Source organism: Melitaea cinxia, chromosome 5 (assembly GCF_905220565.1).
Source record: "Melitaea cinxia chromosome 5, ilMelCinx1.1, whole genome shotgun sequence".
NCBI classification, from domain to species: Eukaryota; Metazoa; Arthropoda; class Insecta; order Lepidoptera; family Nymphalidae; genus Melitaea; species Melitaea cinxia.
The window spans coordinates 16,237,090-16,261,512 of record NC_059398.1 but is presented as its reverse complement, the minus strand read 5'-3'; the positions used below and the strand labels follow the sequence as shown (position 1 = coordinate 16,261,512).

The window sequence follows — 24,423 nt, the reverse complement described above, 5'->3', positions numbered from 1 at the left end:
CACAATGTATGCAATGACATATCAAAAACTACTTTATGAAATGTATACTACTAAATATTCTTGATTTACAACTACTTAGTCCTCTGTGGAAAGCCTAAGAATCTAACAATGTGAGTTATTATATAAAACTATATATGTTTTGACACTAGTAACAACGAATACCTCTCTATCGATTCTTCGAACAAAATTAAACACTTATAGCGAAACTTTTATTCAAGTAGGCAAATCTCAGAGAAATCGAGGAAAACCCTCGAAAATCGTAGTGACGATGAGTAGGTTTGTTAATTTTTTTCGTCTACTTACGTTGTATTACTTGTCGATGTAAGTAAGTCGGTTTTTTCGTTGGCGAGCAAACACAATTATTGTTAACTTCATGTCGGTATAACTTTACTTTTTCAGTAATTTGTTTGCAAAATACACCTAATAAGGAATCACTTCAGCCCAATACAGTCCACTGCTGGAACATAGGCCTCCAAATTTTGCGCCAAAAATGGCGTGAACTCATGTGTTTTGCCCATAGTTACCACGCTGGGCAGGCGGGTTGGTGACCGCGGGGCTGGCTTTGTCGCACCGAAGACGCTGCCCGTCTTCGGCCTGTGTATTTCAAAACCAGCAATTGGATGGTTATCCCGCCATCGGTCGGCTTTTCAAGTTCCAAGGTGGTAGTGGAAACGTTTTATCCCTTAGTCGCCTTTTACGACACCCACGGGAAGAGAGGGGGAGGAAATAAGTAAAACAGAAAAAAATAATAATGTTCTTCAGTTGCTGCGGCAAATCGTTTTTTTTTTTGTTGAATATCACCGAGGACGTACGTATCTTATTGTTGTTTTCTAATTACTTCCAAGCCTTTCCGTTTTTATTAAAATAGCTTACGGCTAAAATAGTACTGGTATCTGAAACCGCGGAACACGTAGGTTTCGCGGAATTGGGTGACCCAGTTCATCACTTTCTTACGACTTATCGATTTTTCTCATACTCGATATTTTTGCTCACTAACTTTTTTCTCATACTTTCTAGAACGTGAACAATGAAAGTGTTGCAACAATACTAATTTCACTTTTGTATATTACTATTGTTACCAATCGTTAAAAATAAAAAAAGTAAACAATCAATTGTTTGCTATAATGTGCATAAAACATAATTCCGAGGAATTTGTCGAAATTCCCTATAAATTCAGCGATTAAGCAAGACAAACTGTTTGCTAGGCGGAATAAATGTCCCATAACAAATCAAAGACTACGGCGTTCCATTCAGCCTCATAGCTCCGCGAACGGTTGACATCTAAAAATTATTAATACAAAGCCACCGGGATATACACCAGCTGCATACTGCAAGTGAGCCAGCCAGTCGCCTTGCATCGGTCGCGCGGGGTGCTCGTGTGTGCAGCGTATGTACTGAAACACGTTAATTTATATTTACTTCATTTTAATTTGACGTTTCGATTTCGTTAACAACCGGAATCGATAGAAACGATTGTCGACTATCGATGATTCGTTGACGACTTGAGTGTTCGATTATTAAATGTTATCGTTTGAGTTGTGTTTGTAAACAGTGATGATGTGATTTAAATTTAGAACGTTTTGACGGGCGTTCATAGACTACTTTTATTTTTAAATATTTTTTTTCGAAAACGCGTTTACTTTGCTACTTTATTTTTTTTTTAAATTGTGGAATAGACTCTTTGATAGTGAATAGATTTTATAGTGGGTTTTTTAGTGAGATGGTTACAGTGCTATTGTTTATCTGTGAATAATTCTTGGATTCAATCAACATGTTCGGTGTCTTCATAAAAAGGTGGAAACCAAAAAGGTATATCCTATTTTTAATAAAACAATGGGTATTGATTAGCGATACTAGTATGGAATAATAAATATACAGGTACGATGCTTTCTGAAGAGAATGACGGGCATATTTATCGAATACTATCTTCGTCTAGCAGTTTTACTAGCCAAGCTAATTGTTTACGTACTAAGTTTCATTGCAATTGGTTCAGTACTTTCTTCTTGAAAGAATAACAAACATCTATCCAAATTTTCTCTTTTCAACATTAGTAAGATTATTTACAATACTTAAAGTAGTGACGCCTTTCCTTCGTGCCAATAAAGAAAATTGCGACGCAAAAAAAGTATTTTTTAGGATTTAATCTTAAAGTTAAGTCCTTGAAGATTAATCTGTCTGTTTATGAATTATAGAAAGCAACCTAATGCAAATAAAAAGGGTTGCCAAATTAGATATTATCAATATTATGACAAGTTTTTCGATTTAAAAAAATATAATTATAAATTATTATAATAAAACGTATTTAAAAGTTTAAACACAATGATTTTGACGACGCGTTGGCGCAGCGGGCACAGGACTGACTGTTGCGCTGGCGGTCGCGGGTTCGATCCCCGCTCACGACAGATATTTGTATTGGCCATATAGATGTTTGTCGTGGTCTGGGCGTTTGTGCACGTGTATTGTGTGCGTTTCCGGACCCCCAACACAGGAGAAAATCCTACTGGGGGCCGTTGAGTGCAAAGCGTTTGTTTATTTTTATATTGTTTTGGTATTCGTTAACTAGCTTTCTACCCGCGACATTGTCTGCGTAAATTACACGATTTTTGCTGTTCCGTTTTACCCCTGTTTAAATATAGCCTATGTCACTCAGTTATAGCATATAGCGTAGCCATCTCCTTCTGAAAGAATTTTTTATATTCGTTTTTGAGTATACATAGTATACATAGTAAACAAATAAAATTTTCCTCCATATAATATTAATATTAATACAGGTAAAGATTAATTAAATTTACAATTTTAAGTATTAATTAAATAATTACTTGATCTCTTTGAGTTGTCAGTAATAAATTAAGTAATTAATAGGTAAATAATATCCTTTGTTCTTTTGTTTGAAGAAAACAATTTAATCACGCTATTTTAGAATCTTAACGCGATAATTATAATAAAAAGTATATATAAACAAATATTTATATATAATTACTGTCTGGACGTCTGCACGTAAGAGATTTTTAGCAGGGAATATATACAGGGGTATTACTGACAGCCATATAAGCAAAGACAACTATTTAAAAAAAATGTAGTCTCTGTTTTTATGTTTGTAACGGCATCGTGCAAAATCTAGTGCACGAATTTTGATTAGATTATCACAGTCGTCACATCCTTCTTTTACACGGGGAAAGAGGCTATGCCCAGCAGTGGGAAATTACAGGCCGAAGCGTATCACAGTTGTTTTTCTGGAAGTCTAACTTCATATATAATCTAGGGTTTATTTTGATACAACGTCTAGAAGAGGAGTTATCTATCATTCCATAAACAATTGTAGTGAAATCGTAACGAAGTCGTTTCGTATACACATATATCGCAGGTGAAACTGCGCGGCACATCTAGTGTAATATATATTGAAAAGGAATATAAGCAAATACCATATAAAGTCATATAACAAATTAAGATATTTCTGGTACAATGTCACGTTACTAGTTGTGAAACACGGAAGTGGTATTAATTAAACGTTCTATACGATTTTTCTTTCTTTGGTAAAATCGAAATTTTTTTAAAATTGCTTTGCGAATGAATATCGCGGTCGTTGTGATTTCTTTACGTAACGTGAGGAATAAAGATTTATAACAATAAACCACTGATATTAAAAAAAAATATATATTAAAGTTAATTCATTTTTCGAATAAAAACTATTTAATTCAAAATTCATGTCTGAATGTTTAAATTTGTAATAAGTATGAAGTATAATATCACTTCACTTCAGCCTATCGCAGCCCACTGTTGGACATAAGCCTTCACAAGTTCGCGCACAAAAAATGACGTGAACTCATGTGTTTTGCCCATAGCTACCACGCTGGGCAGGCGGATTGGTGACCGCAGGGCTGGCTTTGTCGCACCGAAGACGCTGCTGCCCGTCTTCGGTCTGTGTATTTCAAAGTGAGCAGTTGGATGGTTATCCCGCCATCGGTCGGCTTTTTTAGTTCCAAGGTGGTAATGGAACTGTGTTATCCCTTAGTCGCCTCATACGACACCCATCAACCACCAAGTATAATATAATAAAAAGTAATATTTTAGTTATAAATTGTTTTTACATAACTAAGCGAAGTTACAAAGAAATTTCTCAGTATTAATTTTTTTTAATTACAAAAAAATTACAATAATAATAAAAATCGGGATATCTCAGAGATACATTTAATTTATCGGCACAAATGACAACCCTAGTAATAAAGTAATAATTGCCGCGTAGGCAGAGCTATAACTCAGGGGTCACATTGAAAACAGGTCGCTTATTGCAATTGTTATATTTAAGATTTTAGTACTCGAGTTTGTACCTACGTTATTACCATTGGAGATATAATTATCTAGACTTTAAATTAGTATTAAGATTTTTATGATTATTCTTTAATTTCGCTTATTCTGGAAAATATAAAAATACGCTGTATGTAATGTTAAATGATTTTATTATTAAGTTCGAAAATATTGTTTTGAGATTTTTTCTTATTTAATGTATCATTTAATTTGTCTTTAAAGTTTACTAGCGACCCGCCCCGGCTCCGTACGGATGCAATGCTGAAACCAAAAATATAAAATAAATATATGCAATGTAAGCGCAAATAATGTTTTTATTTACGACATCACATTAGAAACCACTAAAACTTCCTCTGGAATCACTATATTTACTAAAGAAAACCGCATCAAAACCCGTAGTGTAGTTTTTAAGGACTAAGCATACAGGCAACGGGAAGTGACTTTTTTATACTATGTAATAATGTTTACGCGAATCTTTGAAACTGCGAGTTCACACACGGTCAAGTGTCATTCAATTTCCGAGATTATTGACAATTCGTGCTCGGTGTCGGGAAACTTCGTGAGAAAACGTGCATGCATCGGAGAAAAAGTCAACATGTATTCTGAATACTTGTTAGTAGAATTGTCCGGTAGATTGCTTTCCTTATTTATGTATTTATCTATATATTATTTTTATGTTATAATGTGTAGAAAATATGTACGTACATAATATGTATCAAAAACACATGCAATGGTAGCAATAAATAAAGAACAAACTACACTTACTTATAGAACTAGTCGTTACTCGTGATTTCGTTTATGTGGAATTTTTTTAATCGTAGTATATTGTTTTCCCATAGGAGTCGTATATTTTTTCGCAATCTAAAGAATCGATGTTATGCTTTGACCTATTACTACGTATAAAATAATTGTGTTGTGTTCGCACACAAAAAAAAAACCGACTTTAATTACATCGACAAGTAATACAACGTAAGTAGACGAAAAAATTAACATACTCACTCGACTATATATATATATTAGGTATATACAGTCGAATAGCGTAACCTCCGCCCTTTTTTAAGTCCGTTATAATCTCGATCATTCTCTGTTACAAGCAAAAAAACATTGAAAATAATACACCGAAATCTTACATTATACTGGATATATGGATTATATTTTTCAAATTTTGTGTTCGTGCTGTGTGGCTACGGCACTAAAGAATTTAGCCACCCCCTCTCTTCCCGTGGGTGTCGTAAGAGGCGACTAAGGGATAACAAGGTTCCACAACCACCTTGGAACTTAAGAAGCCGACCGATGGCGGGATAACCATCCAACTGCTGGCTTTGAAATACACAGGCCGAAGACGGGCAGCAGCGTCTTCGGTGCGACAAAGCCAGTACTGCGGTCACCAACCCGCCTGCCCAGCGTGGTGATCATGGGCAAAACACATGAGTTCACGTTATTTGTGGCGTAAACTTGTGGAGGCCTATGTCCAGCAGTGGACTGTATAGGCTGTAATGATGATTTTTCAAATTTTATCCAGACCCGTTCAGTCTCTTAATTGCGTAACAAGAAACTAATCGAGACTTTTCTAAATACCATATAAAAAAAAAATCGTCAGCGTCGGGCCGCGTCCTAGTTTAACTAGGCAGTCACAGGACTGTCGATCCGTAGTTTGTATGACAAATCGCCTGTGGTATTAATATAATTATAATGCATGTTTAACAAAAGGCATGGGCATGAGCCCATGGATGTAAATAAAAAAAAAAACATATTAGTAAGATTTACTAATTACAGTTAAAAACAAAAACACATCGCTTATTATTCCAATCTGACCAATTGGTTAGTTCCCACGTTGCTTCAGACGTTCCAATTACGATAAAGCACTAGGTGGTCTCAAATACTATCTCGTTTCTGAGAACTTATTACCATTGTACATCCGCTTTGCATCGTTTATTGTTTGTAGTTTAGCGTGTCTTACTGCTGGGCAAAATCTACTATTAAGGAAAGGAATTGGTGCTTAACCCACTGTTCTGCTTTATTCTGTAACTAAACGAAGTGCTTGTATATGCACCTACTTTTTTTAGAATAACTGTATTTGCTCACAAATTATCGACTTCGATTATGTTGACCAGTAATACAACGTAGGTAGACGAAAGAATAGTCAAGTAAATATGCAATATCAGAGATAACTCATAAAGCACGCTTCAGCAGATCTCGATTAAATTCAAAAATGACACGACAAGCAACACCTTTCTATTAAAACAGAATCAGCGAAATTGATCCACCCAGTAAACAGTCCTGAGCTTACACATGAAAAAAATACAGTCGAATTGATAACCTCGTCCTTTTTTGAAGTCGTTTGAAAAGTATGATAATTAGCTATCAAAGGTTGCCAAAAGTCTCGGTTTTGTAAATAAGATTAAAAAATATGATAACAAGGGATGCCAAATAAAAAACAAGGACATTTTTATAAATGAAATTGAAGGTAGTAGAGAATTTGATTTTACTCTTCCAAGCTTAAAGCGATTGAGCAAACATTTTACTTCAGTATGAAATATTGATGTACTTTGTAAAGAAGTTTCTTTAAAAAGGTTCCCAAGGCCTAATCCCACTATGAATTTAAAAGCGGGTTTATTTGGATTATGTAATAAATCTTGCTGAAAAGACCGCGCTGAAATAAACCTTAGCGTTTACTAGATCTAGCGCTACCAAAGATAATGGACTAGTTCGAATATGTTTATATAAGACCTCTTTTGTTGTATCTTTAGATATATTTCACACTAGCTGAACTGAACTAGTGAACTTCAAATTACCTTATTCTTTTTATTAAATATATCGATTTGAACTCCAGATAAAAAGGAACACAAAATTTTTATATCCAATTAGGTGCAGTTGTTCTTAAGTTATGCGCGTAAATTTTGGCAATCGTGTTGTCTTGTACATGATTTGGTCAATTCACTTAGGGATGAGACTTTTATTTTCAAATTGGCCTTTCTTTTCTACTAGCAAATTTTAAGATGGCATTACACTTAATATTATGTGATAAACATGAAAAGTTTTCTACCAAAGCACGTCATATTTAGGTGTCGTCCATAAAATAGGTTCGCGAATAGAGGGAGCCCCCCGGTCATTGCTAAACTTGAATAGATACGCATAAGCATTCAGCCTGTAACATCTCACTGATGATCATAGGCCTCTTTCTTCATGTAGGAGGACCGGAGCTTAATCCACCACGCTGCTCCAGTGTGGTTTGGCGGATATGTTCGCTATCAGGTATTTATTGTAAAAACGTATGAGATATGACACAGATAATTTTTTTATATGTCGTCTAAATAAAATAAAAAAATCACAGCATTACTGTGTAATCTGTACGTCATTTTAATCACGAGATCATTTATAAGGGAGGACCTTGCTTTTGTGACGTAACATTTGTTAGGAAATTACTGAAAATGTGACAAGGGTAAGGGGAGGAGTCCAAAACGGTGAATTACAGCTTGACATGTTTTATGAACGCCATTTACCTCTAAGTATTTTATATATTATTACACAAATAAAACGTTTTTATTTATAGTTATATAATGACGAATAAAATTCCTGTATCATTATATTGGACAAAAAATGACTCGTACATCGCTTGGCCACCGGCCAAATATGCCAGGATTGCCGTATTCATTTGCGGGCTTCAATTAAATACTTCGTGTTCTGGCATAAACTTGGCACTGATTTATTAGCGGTTAAGTTAATTATGATATTTTGCAAATTGAGTTTGTATGTAATGAAATACGTGGCAAGTAATTTATTATAGTGTTTGCTAAGAACTGTTTTTGCTTAATGTTTCATAGAGCTGCATTATGATTGCGCTTGTTGATTGCCTTATGACTATTCCCAGTTTGGATGATTGATATATATATATATATATATTATATTATAAAGGCATAAACTTTTTGATAATCTTCTTTTCTTGTAAAGAGTGGCTGTATAAATAAATCATATTTTTTTGGTATGCTTTTGTAAAAGTGGTAGTTCAAGGTAAAACTTCGAACGATTTTTGTCGTATTTAATAACTTTAACTTTTTTTTATAATGTATCATTTTTATAATAGTAGATATGTTTTGGTTACGGTACAATATTATTATACTATGTAGCTTATGGATGTCAGCAACACTAGTAGCATCTCAAATACATTGCCGTTTCTAACCCCACTGTCAACACAGCGCACACCCAGTAGTTCTACCTACGTTACCCACCAGAGGAAGAAACACTATTACAACACATTATTATATTTGGCTGTGATATTCTGTAATAGTGGTTATAGCAGATCTAAAAACATTCTATTTATATGAAAATCAGAAATAAGAGTAAATTACCGCGTTGCCACGAGGACTTATTTATAAAACCTACCTCAACGCAGTAAAATATTGATGATTAGATCGATCGTTGACGATCCGTATTGTGTATGACCCCTCATGCTATTGTCACGCTCCTTCCTTTGTTCGTAGGGAATCACCCATTTTTGCTTTTAAATCTCTTACGTGCCAGTATTTACAGCATACTATATACACCGAAATCGTACATTACATATTGACTTTTTTTTAAATTATTAATCTGTTATTATATTATTTAGTAAGTAATAAGTAATCAAATAATTTTTTACTATGTCGTATTTTTAAGATAATATAGGTTTATTGATTATATAAAAAAAAAAAAATTGCTAAAAGAGGTTTTATAAAAGACTTAATTTACATTTCAGCGTTAGCTTGTTTAATAAAATATTTAAAAATAAACGTTTTTATATTGTTTTTTATACATAATTATACATACTCGACTTTAACTTAACCCTTTTTATTCATACACATATAAAAATATATAAAGACATTAATTTAATTGAACAAATACGAATCACATAACTGAGTAATTACTGGAAAGCCTGTATGTACCTAATTAGTGGAAAATTCTATTCATGTTGTAGATCGCAATGAGCTCACGAACAATATGAAATTTATTATTAAAATCATTGTTATTACAACTATAAAGGGATTTTTTATATTATGTTCTTCTTGAAATAGCGGAACTAACTCTCTTTTAATTTTTATACCATTGGTGCATTAATCTTTTTAGCTATAGGACTAGTTTTTTTTTTTTTATAATTTGTACGATTTTATTTTTGTGTTACCCACACATTAGGAAATTCTAAACATTTTTTTAATATCATATCAAAAATCGACGGTTCCAGCGGGGATCGAACCTACATCTGCGATGCGATGCGACTGACCGTGTCGGCGCTCTAGCCAATTAAGCTATGGAACGATGTACCCGTTAGATCGAAATTTTTGATATGATGATTTTATATTCGGTTTATACGAACACGATCAGTCGGAGATGCAGGTTCGATCCCCGCTGGAACGGTCAATTTTTGATATGATATTACATTTTTTTTAGTTTTTTATACTTTATAAAAAAAGCAGGAGGTTTTGTCACACAGTCCTCACGTCACCTCCATCGTTCTTAATTAAATCAACGACGTTTATTTAAATATATTAGGACTAATTCTGTAGAAGAAGTTACAATGACGTTTGTTATGTATTTCCATTACTTTGCTATTTGCCGACACAGGAGAAAATCAACGAGGAATCGTTAAGTGTGAAAAATAAATTAAATGAATATGTTAACTGTTTGCATCTTTGAGGATATTAAAATGCTTTTAGGGTTTAAAACATTCTCAAGTCGATTGAGTTTATGATTCAATTCATCGGTACCTCGTCATCGATAACTGCAATTAATCTTTTACAAGTGTGGGATTGATAAACATTTTTATTGATGTGTTTTGAATGGCGCTATTGATCCGAAAAAGTTCTAATTGATAATTTGAGTGAAAGACACAAACATTTAAATTGTAACTTCATTTGGATTTAATGACTTCCAACAACCATTGTGTGTCTGCCCACCGTGCCTCAGTAACACGCTTAGCTGTCGGTACCGGATCGTTATTCATAGTCGCGAATGTATCCGTCAACTCGCAGCTTCTCCTACATGGGAAAGAGGCCATGCCTATGCCCAGCAACGGGATATTACTGGCCGATAATTTGTGTTGTGGGGTTCACAAAAAAAAAAAAAACTTAAAAGTAGAGCTAACTAAATGGTAACATTTATTTTATTTGTACAGAACTAAACTTCGTTTTATAGGAACGCAATCACTGGCGCTCCATTCGTTACAATTGAATACCAAATGTACGTAATATTATACACTATTGTATAGGCATAGTAGAGTGCGCTGCACCAGCGCTCTTTAGGACAAGCCGCTTCTGTATGTATGTATCTAAGTTTGTTACCTTTTCACGTAAAAACTACTGTACCGATGTTAATGAAACTTGTTCGTAGATAGCGGGAGATCTAAATTAACACACAGGCTACTTTTTATCTTGACATTCTCACGGGATCGGAAATTACGCGGGTGAAACCGCGTGTTGTAACTAGTCAATATTAAAAATTACTGTCAAAAGAGAATGTCAAGTTCAATGAAAGAAAGAAATAAAATTCCAAAACAAAGTGACATTTATACAGCCAGCTATAAAAACGTTCCACATATACAACTTTTTTATTGTTACAACAAACGTTATGTTGTTACGATTTTATATTTTTATATACGACCTTATCACAAACATATTAAGTGTTCACACGTACAAGTGACCCATTTACTTATATATTTATACTAATATAGTAAAGCTGAAGAGTTTGTCTGTTTAAACGCTCTAATCATAGGAAGTAATGATTCGAATGGAAAAAATATTTTTGTGTTCGATAATAATCATACATATACCTAGGAATCGACGAGCCCGTTGACGCAGTTTGTAGTACGCTTTGCGTGTGTGTAATATATATTATGTATTTATTTATGTGTAGCTATATCAGTCGGCTGTTACCTATAACACAATCATTAAGTGTCTCAGCTGTGACACAGATGACTGTGTGTGTGTTTAAAAAATACAGTTATAAGCTATATGATATTTATGTGCGTTTTTTCCTTAAATTAATCTGGGTAAATCCGCGGGCACAGCATATAGCGATCTTACGAGATTCTTGCAATATTAATTAAGTACCGTTATACAGATTTCGAGTATCACAAAACAAACCTCTTAAAAAAATAAATAAAATAAAAAACAGTCGAACTTGGAACAGTGAATTCGACGGATGTGGTTTGTAATTGGATCGTCATTTCAATGGATGATTTAAAATAAAACTATGATATTTGATTGTGACACAGTTGTTGAATATTTTAAATTTATTTGAAAACTAATCTAGCATTGCTATAATAAAAACTATATGTGATTAAGTTTTTAATTGATTGCTGTTATTAGAATACATACATTATGTTTTCGGAATAATGAAGGTTCACATTTTGTGTAATTGTGCCTCAAAAGTGGTTTCAATGACTACTTTCTTTCTGCTTACTTGACAACCATAAATGTTTTATTTCTATGACATAATATTTTGTCTCATGTGAGCAGATTTGTAAGATTACAACTTAAAAAAATTAAACAAAAATCTTTAATAGTTAGTAATTCCAAAACAATTTTACCTCTAAGTTCATAAATATTCTTAATTCGTCTCCTTTGATTTAAATTTAAATAGTTATTATTTAACGGAAAAAAAATATAAAAAATTCTTTATGTATTTAATGAAAATACATATTTACTTTGTTTAACATAAAATTGTTCAGGTCATTTGAAATATAATTATTAACTGAGGTAGGGAACAGTAGGACATATCCTGTTCTAAATCCTGAGTAGCCCGACTGAGGAAGTACCTTACAAGAGCACAGCTAAATAATACTGCTTTCAAGCAGTGTTGTGTTCCTGTGGTGAGTAAGGTGACTAAGAGCTTTTTGAGGTGGTTGGCATTCGGCAAGAGGGTCGGCAACGCGCTTTCGATGCTTCTGGAGTTGCACGCTTCTATATATATAAAGAAGCTACGGTAATCGCTCACCATCAGGTGAGCAGTACGCTGCCGACATGTAAAAAAATTGTGTTCTCTCTATTTGTATAGCCTTAAATAAGATATTGTGACAACTCAAGCGAAATGGTAAATTCTAATAAAAGTGAAAAATGAAAAGTTGTAGGTTGTTGTCTAGTTGTATACTTCGCTAATATACAAAAATTTAAGCTTGTTTATCGGTAAAGCTTCCAATGTTTTTTGTGTGAGGAAAATTGGTCAACACCCCAATATCAGGAGCTTACTGGTTTCGGATTGAAAAATTCTTTTTGTGATGAATAGCCCATTTATTGAGGATGGCTATAGGCTATCTTTCCCCTGAACATAATGAGTATGAAACCGCGGAGCACACCTAGTATATTAATATTGATAAAATATTGGTCTTAATGAAATATTAAATAATGTCTTTTAGCATTATTTGTGTATGTACAGGCACTATTTCAATATAAAAAAAGAAAAAAAAAATATAAACAATATTTAGCTAACATAGAACTTGCACCTCTTTCAAAGCCCATTAAGAAGCGGTATCAAGATCGTCAAAAGAACAAGATATAAATCGCCTACCAAATCTCTATCAACTGAACATAGGCCTATAAAAATCAATCAAGCGTTATCTCCAATCCTAATTATGAATAGAAAGTGTTTGTCCTGCTTTCACGGAACGACACCTTTGGACCTGAGTGACGTGGAATTCGATACCCGTTGACAAGTTTGTTATAATTCTAATCACTTCGAATATCATTTGACAAGCTTTGACAAGGGACCTGTATTCTATTTATATAATTATCTTATCTTTACAAATATACAAAATTGGAGTGTATGTTTGTAATATTAAAATAACCGTATTTTATTAAATGCACGGTACATATACCAAAATAACATTTTTTACAATTTTTGTCTGTCTATCTGTCTGTCTGTCCATTTGTTCCGGCTAGTCTCTGAAACGGCTGGACTGATTTTGACGTGACTTTTACTGGCAGATAGCTGATGTAGTAAGGAGTAACTTAGGCTACTTTTATTTTAGAAATTTATTTATTTTATAACTCTGCGAACAAAACAATAACTTTTTGTTAAATCCCACGCGGACGAAGTTGCGAGCACAGCTAGTTAAAAAAAATATAACATATGTATGTAAGTGTATTATTCACAAACGACTGTTCTTGTACTTGTTTTGTCGATTGGGAACTAAAGACAACTGATTATGAGCGCAATTGAAGAATTATTACCATTATGCAGCTTCACACATATAAACACGATTTTACGCGATTTATTTTTTTTTTTCTTTTTATAAACGCTTCAAACTCAACAGCCCCCAGTAGAATTTTCTTTTGTGTCGGGGGGTTAGAAACACAAACAATACATAAGCACAAACGCCCAAACAACGAAAAACATCCATATTATGGCGAACAAATGTCTGTCTTGGCGGGAACTAGTAGCTACTGTGACTGCTGCGACGACGCGTTTTCATATTATCATCATTTTATCTAAGCAATTTCTGAAGAGTTGACCTCTAAGTCGACTCTTATTTTTTTAACTAATTATAAGTAAATTTACCTGCTAGGACGGATATTACAGCAGTCGGCTGTTAACTACATAACATGCATTAAATTAACAGCTTGAAACAGATGGTAGTGTGCATTATACCTGCAAAAAGTAAAAAAAAAAAACGAGTGTGCTTCAGACCACACAACTAAAGTAAAACTTCGTTAGCTCCATCTAACTTAAATCTCCTTCTCAACTTCCGTTCGTCTCGCCCGATTACACTTTTCGTAACGCATTCACAAGCTTACTCCCCAAGTCAAACGTGCGTAAATAAGTTTTACTTAAAAAAATCTCATATATCTTAATATATATAAATCTCGTGTCACAATGTTTGTCCGCGATGAACTCTTAAACTACTTTTTTAACCGATTTGAATCAAATTTGCACACCGTGTGCAGTTTGATCCAACTTGAAAGATAGGGTATATTTTGTTTTGATATATGTGATTATTATATTTAAGAAAAAAAATAAGGCGATACGAAGTTTGCCAGGTCAGCTACATTACAGCCTATACAGTCCACTGTTGGACATAGGCCTCCACAAGTTCACGCCAAAAATAACGTGAACTCATGTGTTTTGCCCATAGTCACCACGCTGGGCAGGCGGGTTGGTGACCGCAGTACTGGCCTTGTCGCATCGAAGACGCTGCTGCCCGTCTTCGGCCTGTGTATTTCAAAGCCAGCAGTTAGATGGTTATCCCGCCATCGGTCGGCTTCTTAAGTTCCAAGGTGGTTGTGGAACCTTGTTATCCCTTAGTCGCCTCTTACGACACCCACGGGAAGAGAGGGGGTGGCTAAATTCTTTAGTGCCGAAGCCACACAGCACACAGCACACAGCACACAGGTCAGCTAGTTTAATATATATAAGAGCTCACGGAAGGATAAGAAAAATATAGAGTAATGACAAAACCCTGTTTAATTGATTGACAGGTAACGGCGCGTATTAAGCTGTTAGAACGATATGTCCATTTACAAACACTTTTAATTCAACTAATTACTTACTTCTATTGGAAATGTTTTGCTAGGGTTCCGTGCAAAAACAAATGTATTTTAACGCGCTTGTAATGCTCCCGATGTTGTTGGTGTCCACAGGCTACTCACTGTTAGGCGGAAAGTACGTTCTTTAGTCTTAGTGGTATAATTTTATTGGAATTTATTTCTAAGATCCCTTCTGTCTGTCAGTCTAATTGTTATATCTCCACATCACTTACAAGTTTATTACTTGGAAGTGTGCTGTGTGGCTACGGCACTAAAGAATTTAGCCACCCCCTCTCTTTCCGTGGGTGTCGTAAGAGGCGACTAAGGGATAACAAGGTTCCACAATCATCTTGGAACTTAAGAAACCGACCGATGGCGGGATAACCATCCAACTGCTGGCTTTGGAAAACACAGGCCGAGGACGGGCAGCAGCGTCTTTGGTGCGACAAAGCCAGTACTGCGGTCACCAACCCGCCTGCCCAGCGTGGTGACTATGGGCAAAACAGATGAGTTCACGTTATTTTTGACGTAAACTTGTGGAGGCCTATGTCCAGCAGTGGACTGTATAGGCTGTAATGATATCGATTCTCATGTCCTCCAAAAATTTTACAAAATATCTCGAATATGCCGAATTGATCTTGTTACAGTTTTATTATAAGTGTTTCCATCGTAATTGCAACCATACTAAAATTATTACAAATGAAAGTAGAAATAATCATAATTGTGTTTGCTCGCAAACGAAAAAAACCGACATCAATTACATCTAAAGTAATACAAAGTAGACGAAAAAAATTAACGACCTGTTAGGAGCCTCATGGCGAGTCTTTTTAAAAAAAGGAAACAAAATTTATTTTTAAAGCACACGTCTAGCGCGGATGGAGGATGGGAATGAGACTGACTGCACTAGTCGTCACTACAATTTTCGAGGGTTTCCCTCGATTTCTCTGGGATTTCATCATCAGATCCTGGTTTCCTTATCACGGTACTACATGGTATATGACATCTTCTTTCCAACAAAAAAATAATTATCAAAACCGGTTCATAAACGACAAAGTTATCCCCGAACATACATAAAAAAAGATATATATGTACGGTCGAATTAAGTAACCTCCTCCTTTTTGAAGTCAGTTAACAAAAAAATTATAAGGTTTACAAAGATTTTAAAAAAAATGAAAATTATTATTTGGGAACTTTTCTTTCAGAAATCCATTTCTAACTTGGCAAGATCTTTTAATAACCATTTGACTATCGCAAAACACGATCTTACTTTATTATATACAAATTAAATTTTTTGATTGTATACCTTATATTTTGGAGATTAAAGTCGAAAATCGTTCGATCAAACGATGTAGGTGAAGTGTCAAACTATGAATGGCATATTTTTTGCGACGGCTATTAAGTTATTATATCGAAACGATGATCGTTCTATTTATGTGTTTTTTATTTATTTAATATTAAGGTTGTTCTGAACTATCGATGTCGATATAGCTATTTTATTTCGTCAGTTTGATTAATATATTCATATATTAATCAAATTTTTATTACGTCTGTAATACGTAGGTTGAATTTTATGAATTGATTTTTAAATCAGAATTTTTATGCCTACGTTTATTGCTTTATTTGCTGATCTCAAACTATAAATGTCCTATTGCTTTTATATACGACTATAGGTCAGCAAACAAGCGTATGGCCCACATAATGGTAAGCGATTACCGTTGCTTGCAGGCGCTTGCAACACCACAAGCATCACAAGCGCGTTGCCGACCCTAAACTTGACCTTCCCCGGGAGGTTGGCCACCTTACTCACTTCGGGAACACGACACTAATTGAGAACAGCGTTCACTTCAGCCTATCGCACACCACTGATGAATATAGGCTTCGACAAATTCGCACCAAAAATGGCGTAAAATCATGTGTTTTGCCCATAGTCACCATGCTGGGCAGGCGGTTGGTGACCGAGGGCTGGCTTTGTCGCACCGAAGACGCTGCTGCCCGTCTTCGGCCTGTGTATTTTAAGCCCAACAGTTCTTATAGTCACTTATCTCGCCACAGGTCGGTTTTATAAGTTCCAAGCTGTTAGTGGAACTGTGTTATCCCTTAGTCGCCTCTTAACGACACCCACGGGAAGAGAGGGGGTGGCTATATTCTTTAATGCCGTAATCACACAGCAGCGTTATTTAGTTGTAATCGTCCGTAAGGTTGGTACTTCCACAGATGGGTTGCTCCAGATTATGAGCACGATATTTCCTGCTACGCTCTACCTCAGTGATGCTGGACAAAGATATGCTAATTATGGAAATAATATAGCACCTCCATGTTTGACACGAAATAAAAAGGAATCGTTACTTTTACTTTATATTTATCGAGTTAGAAAAATATTTGATATATAATAAATTTATACTGCTCCAAAAAATACCATGTACGCTTTTAAGCCTTTTTTAGTCTGCCTTTTTTCTCTAAATTGCACTAATGGAGCAAAGTGGTTTGATGGAAGATTCACTGTGTCCAGTCTGTTTGATCGGTACAAAAGATTTTTTAGCGCGTTTTTTTACACTGCCACGAGTCAAGCAAGTCGCCATGTTAATAAGTAATGTTTAATAACTTCCGTATTATTTCATACCAACCATTTAGCCTGTAATAACCCCATTGCTGGGCATATGCCCTTTTCTCCATTTAGAAGTTGGATGGGAGCTTAATCTACTGCGACTGCAACACATCGGGTTAGCGGATATATTCCCAACTATGAATAACAATCGCTATCAGGTATTTACGATAATTACCAGGACCGACAGTTTAACGTGCTTTCCGAGGCATGGTTGGGAAACCCACAAAGGCAGGGAATGGATCCCGCAAGTCGCTGATGTGTACTCGCTAATATTATACAACACACGCCCCACTACACCAGAGCGGTTGTTGTTTTTTACCTAGGTTAGGTCAATTTAATAACCCGGGGCGAGGTGGTGAATGTTAGCGCCATCTCGCCCACTCAGGCGGATTTCTGCTCACACTTGGTGGATTTTAGTCAGAAAGAGTCTGACTGAATGACCAAGTCTGTCCATGATGGATTTTCCTCACGTTAAAAAAAGTCAATTTAAAAAACATAGAAAAAGCCACGAAAATGCTAACGTAGCCGTACTAAAGTAAAAAGGTGTGCTAAGTAATAGGTGTAATTTGTATATTTTATTTTTAGCTCAACGTTAGTATAAATCGAGTGAGTAAAATATAAACCTTTTTTTTAATAAAAAGATTGTATAAGGCTTAGATTTAAAAGAGAAGTGTTACTATTTATTTTTTTATACAATCTGCATAATTTTTCGTAAAATTGCTATGTTTTTTCTAGGTTTTGGTTTTCGCGCTAAAATGTACAATTTACATACACTTTAATTACGTATATAAAAAGGAATCGTCGATATATATGTACGCGCTTAACTGCGGGACTAAGCTGACGAGAGCGTTACAAAAATTGTGATCGGACAAGGCGAACGGAAGTCGAGAGGGAGATATAAGTTAGATGGAGCTAAAGAAGTTTTACTTAAGTTAGTATAAACTAAAGTGTCACCTTTTCATTTCAGTGTAGTTTTAATAAATATACAGATTACGTTTGTTTTCAAACAAAGCAAAAAACCGATTTTAATTTACATCGACAAATAGATTATATTATTAGGGATAACTCAAAGATCACTCGTCAGTAAAAAGTTATTAATTAGAAAAAAATACGGTTGAATTTAAAACCTTATCCTTTTTTTTGGATTAGGTTAAAAGTGTACGGAACCCCTTATGTTCAATTTCCGGTTTTTGTTACTAAGACAAACTATTTATTCACCTAAAATTTATCTAAAAGCCAACAGATTCAACCCGTCTCTATAATCTTATCTGATGTAGGCTTTTTTTTTATCTATAAGAGAGAATTAGAATTTATTTAAATTAGATATTATAAGCGGGTCATTGACTTAGAAATTAAATAATTTTATTCTATACATTAGTGTTGTCCTTATTTCAATAATAGAGCTTTTTTTTAATGGACACTGATTTAAAAAACTGTATAACAACCTGCATAATGAATGAGAATCTTTTTCTTTTTTTTAAGTTGGTTAAAAGTTTATTTTAACATGACCCACTCTGGAATATTGATACGAGAAGTTGACTTAATGCTGACGGTCGCGGATTTGATTCCCGTATGAAATTAGGTAATGCAAATTATTGTTATCCGTATGACATTTCGTGTTATCCTACCCTGCTTCGAAAAGCACTTAAACCTGCTTGATATTATACAACTCATTGAGATCGATACTTATGACCGAGAATTATTCGCCAATCTGCTGAGAAACAGAATAATCTTTACGATTTTATTTTTGTGTTACCCACACATTAGGGAATTCTAAACATTTTTTAATATCATATCAAAAATAGACCGTTCCATTTTGAATTTCGAATTTCGATCTAACGGGTACATCGTTCCATAGCTTAATTGGCTAGAGCACAGACACGGTCAGTCGCAGATGCAGGTTCGATCCCCGCGGTAACGGTTGATTGTTGATATGCTATTCAAAAATGTTTTTTTTTTTTTTTTTTTTTTATTAATACCTCCGACATGGGGTCGGAGTCTGTGCTTAAACTGCTCATCCATACCAGTTCTCGCATTTATTCTTCTCGCACTTTCATTCTGCATACTAATTTCTTTCTTTCATACTTTCCACATTCACACACTGGGTGGGTTCCCATCTAACCTACTATTATACTTCTATTGCTTATTTTATGAACACCTGGGAAAATGAGCGGGGTTTGGGTATGATGTTTTTATTTACAATCTTTTTCTTTTTCCTTTTTTATATACACTATAATAATAATAATAATACATAACTTACATCTGTTCTACTAAAAAACTACACTACACTAACAACTTCTTAGTTTACTATTAGGTACTTTATTTTCTAAACTACTTAACCTATGGAGGTAGCACTTACTTTAGCTGATTTTCATTTTATAATTTTAACTTAATATTCATTTATTTATTTCAAAAATGTTTAGAATAATCTGGTTTAAGCTCCAACCCTTCTCCTATGTAGAGAGGAGCGTTTCGCCCAGCAGCGGGATGCTTACATACTGTGTGAGATCAGTACCAAGTGCTGGCAGACAATGAAATGGTAATCATTTGACGCTCAGTGCGTGAAACGTTCTGGTTTATAACTTAAAAAATAAACCGTACTGTTATTTGCAAGGGTCGCGGTAAATTAAACGTGAAAATAATACACGTAATGAAAAACGTTATAAATTTTCGATTATTTCGATCGATAATTTTCGATTAGTTCGTGGCTTATTTTACAGTGTTGCTTTATTGTTTATAATTTTGAGATATATATATGAAGTGGCAACATTTTTTTAGGCTAGTCAAGGTTGTGCGTTTCTAAGGTTGACATTTATGTCTGTGTTAAAGGCCACAACTGACCGATCTGTATGTCTAAATTTCCAATTATTAATACATTTTAGTATACATTTATATTTTATCTATACTCAGGACGTGAATCCAATTCATAACTTTGAAGCTTCACGGAAGCAGGGATGTAACCCTGCTAGCAATTAAAATTATACACGCTAGTGAAAGGGATCACGGAATAAATTTATGATTTACCTAAAGGATTACAATACTTAATATTTTACAGTTCTTCACATTGAAAACCAACCTCAAAATTCCGTTTTTAAATCAAAAGACAAAAAATATTTATTTTATTGGTCACACAAATTTTAAAACAGCCGTCCTTGATTGATGTTATTCATTGTCCATTAGTAACTACCATATAATTTGGTTTAAAGAAAACATTTAAATATAAATAACTTCGAAATGAAACGGTAATAGTAGGTTGTGTCCATTTTGAATTTCATGAAACTACTGATGTGGTCCAATTATCATACAAATTATAATAATATTCCGCGAAAATGATAATGAAAGTAAAAAATTTTTAAATATAACACATTCATTTATTGACATACTTATTTATTTTAATTACTAAAACATTTTGCACATTTTTAAAATTAAATAAATTAGGAATTTTTATTACTTTTATAGTTCTAATTAAAAATTAATATAAATATAATAGGTTAATACGCCAATAACATATTGAGAAGTGCAGAAATATGTAAATTTAATTAATAAAACGCGTATTTAAACTAATTATTTAAATTAAACAACTGCGCTAATTAAAAAAAAAAATTAGAACGACAGTAAAAGCATGTTTTTCATTTCAATTTTACGTTTTAATTGAATATACATCGTATGACCCTCATTTAATTTACTGTGATGTAAATAACAAAATAAAATTTATGTAAAGCTATGTAAATTAATACGCATCGTATTCAGTATTGTGTTTTACATAGACAAACGAGCATTTTACTGTAGTGAACAATTAATATGGAACATTTGAGTGATATACTCGTATATTAAATACAGTGAAAACCGCAACATAATAAGCCTCAATAAAAAATTTTCGTCATTTAAGAATTTTTCGAAAATCCAAATTGTTTTTCGAAATATGAAAATGTTCTTTTTCTTTAAATATTTTTATTTACTTTATTGCTAGAAAACCAACATCAATTAGTGTATAAATATAGTTTAACAAATAAATCTACAAACATATCAACGAAAGCCTCAAGCCAATACAATTTTCATTAAAAACTTTAAGAAATTTCATTTTGACTGATTATTAAGGTCATCTGGATACTAAAATAGTTTTAACATGATGTTTATAATAGAATTAAGATGAATGTTTATACAAAAAGTAATTTGACTGACAAAACTGGGACAGATCTTATCATGTGTGACAAATATTCGCATATTGCAAACAATGCAGTAGTCGAAGGCCGTGTACAGACTGCGCGTTTCAGCATTAACTCATTCATCATTGACGCTGTATTTCTTGCAAGATATTACTAATTTTGTACTAAAATACGGTGTTCATTACTTTCAAAAGTAAAGTAAAGTAGCTGTGGAGTTTTGTTGCCAATTCTCCTCTACAGAATCTATGTATATTACGAATCAGTTGTAGCTTCACTTTTAAAAATAATCATAAAGTTTCCAAAATATTAAATAAAGATGGTTTTATGGATGTGCTATTGGTAAATAATTATTGGAATAGTTGTCGTCACGGTTATAGCTACTGGCTGGAGTTGATTAATGGGAAACGCTTGTGTATATCGTAACTACATATTTTTATCGTAGTCTAAGCGTTTGTGCTATTCCATCCGGGATTCTAACTCAAATTTAGTCGTCTTTACTTCTGCGAAGCCTTCAAAGAGACATTTTGTATTCATTTTTGTATAACATAAATAACGCAACATCTAACTAAAAAAAATAATAAAATTTTTAATTAAGTCTTACCACGACAAAGAATAGTAATTATACACAGACATCATACGCGTACATTCGTAGAGCGTATGATGTATGTGTATTTATTATACTAACAAAAATAAATAAATACTTTTGAATCTTTAACATACACACACGGTTGTTTGTTCCTAAGGGAAGCAACCTAATGTTTTTGTTATAGGTATCAGACGGCAGATATAGATATATACTTTTTTTCGATAAATAAATATTAATAATACATAAATAAATACATATATCACACACAGACTCGAAAAGGGAACGAACCTACAACCCCCGAAGCGGAAAGCAGGGTAACTGCAAACTGCATCAACGGGCTGGTCCTACATACATTGAAGGTATTGACAGCGAATATTAATGCAGGCGTATTAAAAGGAAAGCGTTACGTATGTAGAAGGCTTTACGTCTAAAGTGGAGTAGCCTGTCACCAAGATTGACTGACCTGTTTATTTTATTACTGTGAAAATGACACTCATTCTCGTTTGTCTTCGAGACTGGTAATTACATTATTTCACCGATCGTGTTTATCGGAATAACATTCTGACATAAAAAAAAATTAACTTGTTTTTTTTTTATATGCGGTTTTAGTTTCAATTTCGTTTGCTTAAGAATACTTACTATTTACTTACCTTATGATTTATTTATATAAGTTTTCTAAATTATATCTGTTATTGTTTTTTGACTCAACTAATAATTATAAGTATTAATTTATAATTATTTCATTCTATCATTTTGATATTAAAGATAAGGGCCTTGTTTTTTTGAATTTTGCATACTTTAATGCATTTATATACAAGATAAATCACATACAGGCACCGTTTTAATTTACATACGTGTTTTATCGTAAATACACTCTTATTAGATCGTAAAACGTAACATAATAATAAATATTACAATAAAATGGAGCCCGGCGCCATTTTGGATACGCGCCAACTTTTGAAGTTGTCGAAATTACCTAGATCCTTTCGTTCAGCATCTTTCTCCTCTTTCTGAATTACTTTAAAGAATGTTATGAGGCGAGAAAAGCTCATCTTATATGGTCATGTATAATTTTCAGTCCAATCGTATAAAATTACTGCAAGTTTAGTCAAATATACCTTATAAATGTTGCAATAAATTTTATTTTTTTACAAAGTAGGAGGTTACTCAATTCGATCGTATATATATTTTGACCGTATATATGTATGTTCGGGGATAACTTCGTCGCTTATGAACCGATTTTGATAAATTTTTTTTGTTGGTATGATACCATGTTAAGGAAACCAGGATCTGATGATCGAATTCCAGAGAAATCGAGGGGAACCCTCGAAAATCGAAGTGACGACTAGTGCGTTTGTTAATTTCTTTTCGTCTACTTACGTTGTATTACTTGTCGATGTAATTTAAGTCGGTTTTTTTCGTTTGCGAGCAAACACAATTATATATGTTAGAGTATTTTTAGATCATTCTGTTTCATTCTTTTTATTTTTTTATTTGTATTTGAAAAAGAAAATCTGCATCCAAAAAGCTATAACAATCATTTTTCACAGACAAAATGATAATAAATAAAAGCATTGTACTTCCCCAAAAGGACTTCACTCCCTGGAACGAGTGGTGTGTTAGACCGCCGTCTAAAGACACACAAAGCACAATTATGTACGAATCGTGACAAACATGTATATGACAGCCAGTCACTATGACAATTTCTCTAAGAAACCACTACTATCTTACAGTACACTTTTTTATTTTTAAATCGCCATGACACATACTGTTACATACTTTACAGTTCAAATACCATGAAGATACTAAATCCGAAAGTAACATTCAAATGATTCAATAATATAGATATATCTATCTGTATTTGTAATTAAAATAGATATGATATCTTAGTACGAGAATCGAGAGCGAGCGAGGCGTAATTTTGATCGATGAAAGAGTATTACTAAGATGTGGGCGGAACGTTAGATAAAGCGCTTTACATGCTAACTTTGTTTTAGTTACGCGACTGATTACTAAAAAAACTATGTATGTGACTTAAATATAATTTCAAAATTTGAATTTGAAACTCTCTTTTTTAAAGTATTGTGTAAGAGTAAAGTCTGTAAATATATTTAAAATCTAAAATATAAATAAAATAAAGCGATCACCGAAATGTATGAACATACGCGCTTGAATTTCGAATGAAGGTACTAATATCAATAATTTTTTTATTTGGGTGCTCGTTATTACCAGAACAAGGTTGTAAAATAAAATAAAAATTAATATATTAAA

The 24,423-nt window shown here is 33.6% G+C and overlaps 1 protein-coding gene across 1 annotated transcript in view; it reads left to right on the top strand.

Moving 5' to 3' along the window:
- The first annotated feature begins 1,254 nt into the window (after nucleotides 1-1,254).
- LOC123653726 overlaps nucleotides 1,255-24,423 on the top strand; it is a 166,806-nt gene continuing 143,637 nt past the window's right edge. The window contains exon 1 of the mRNA XM_045589714.1: nucleotides 1,255-1,809. Coding sequence (XP_045445670.1) covers nucleotides 1,772-1,809 — 38 coding nt within the window. The 5' untranslated portion in view covers nucleotides 1,255-1,771. The remainder of the gene's footprint in view (nucleotides 1,810-24,423) is intronic.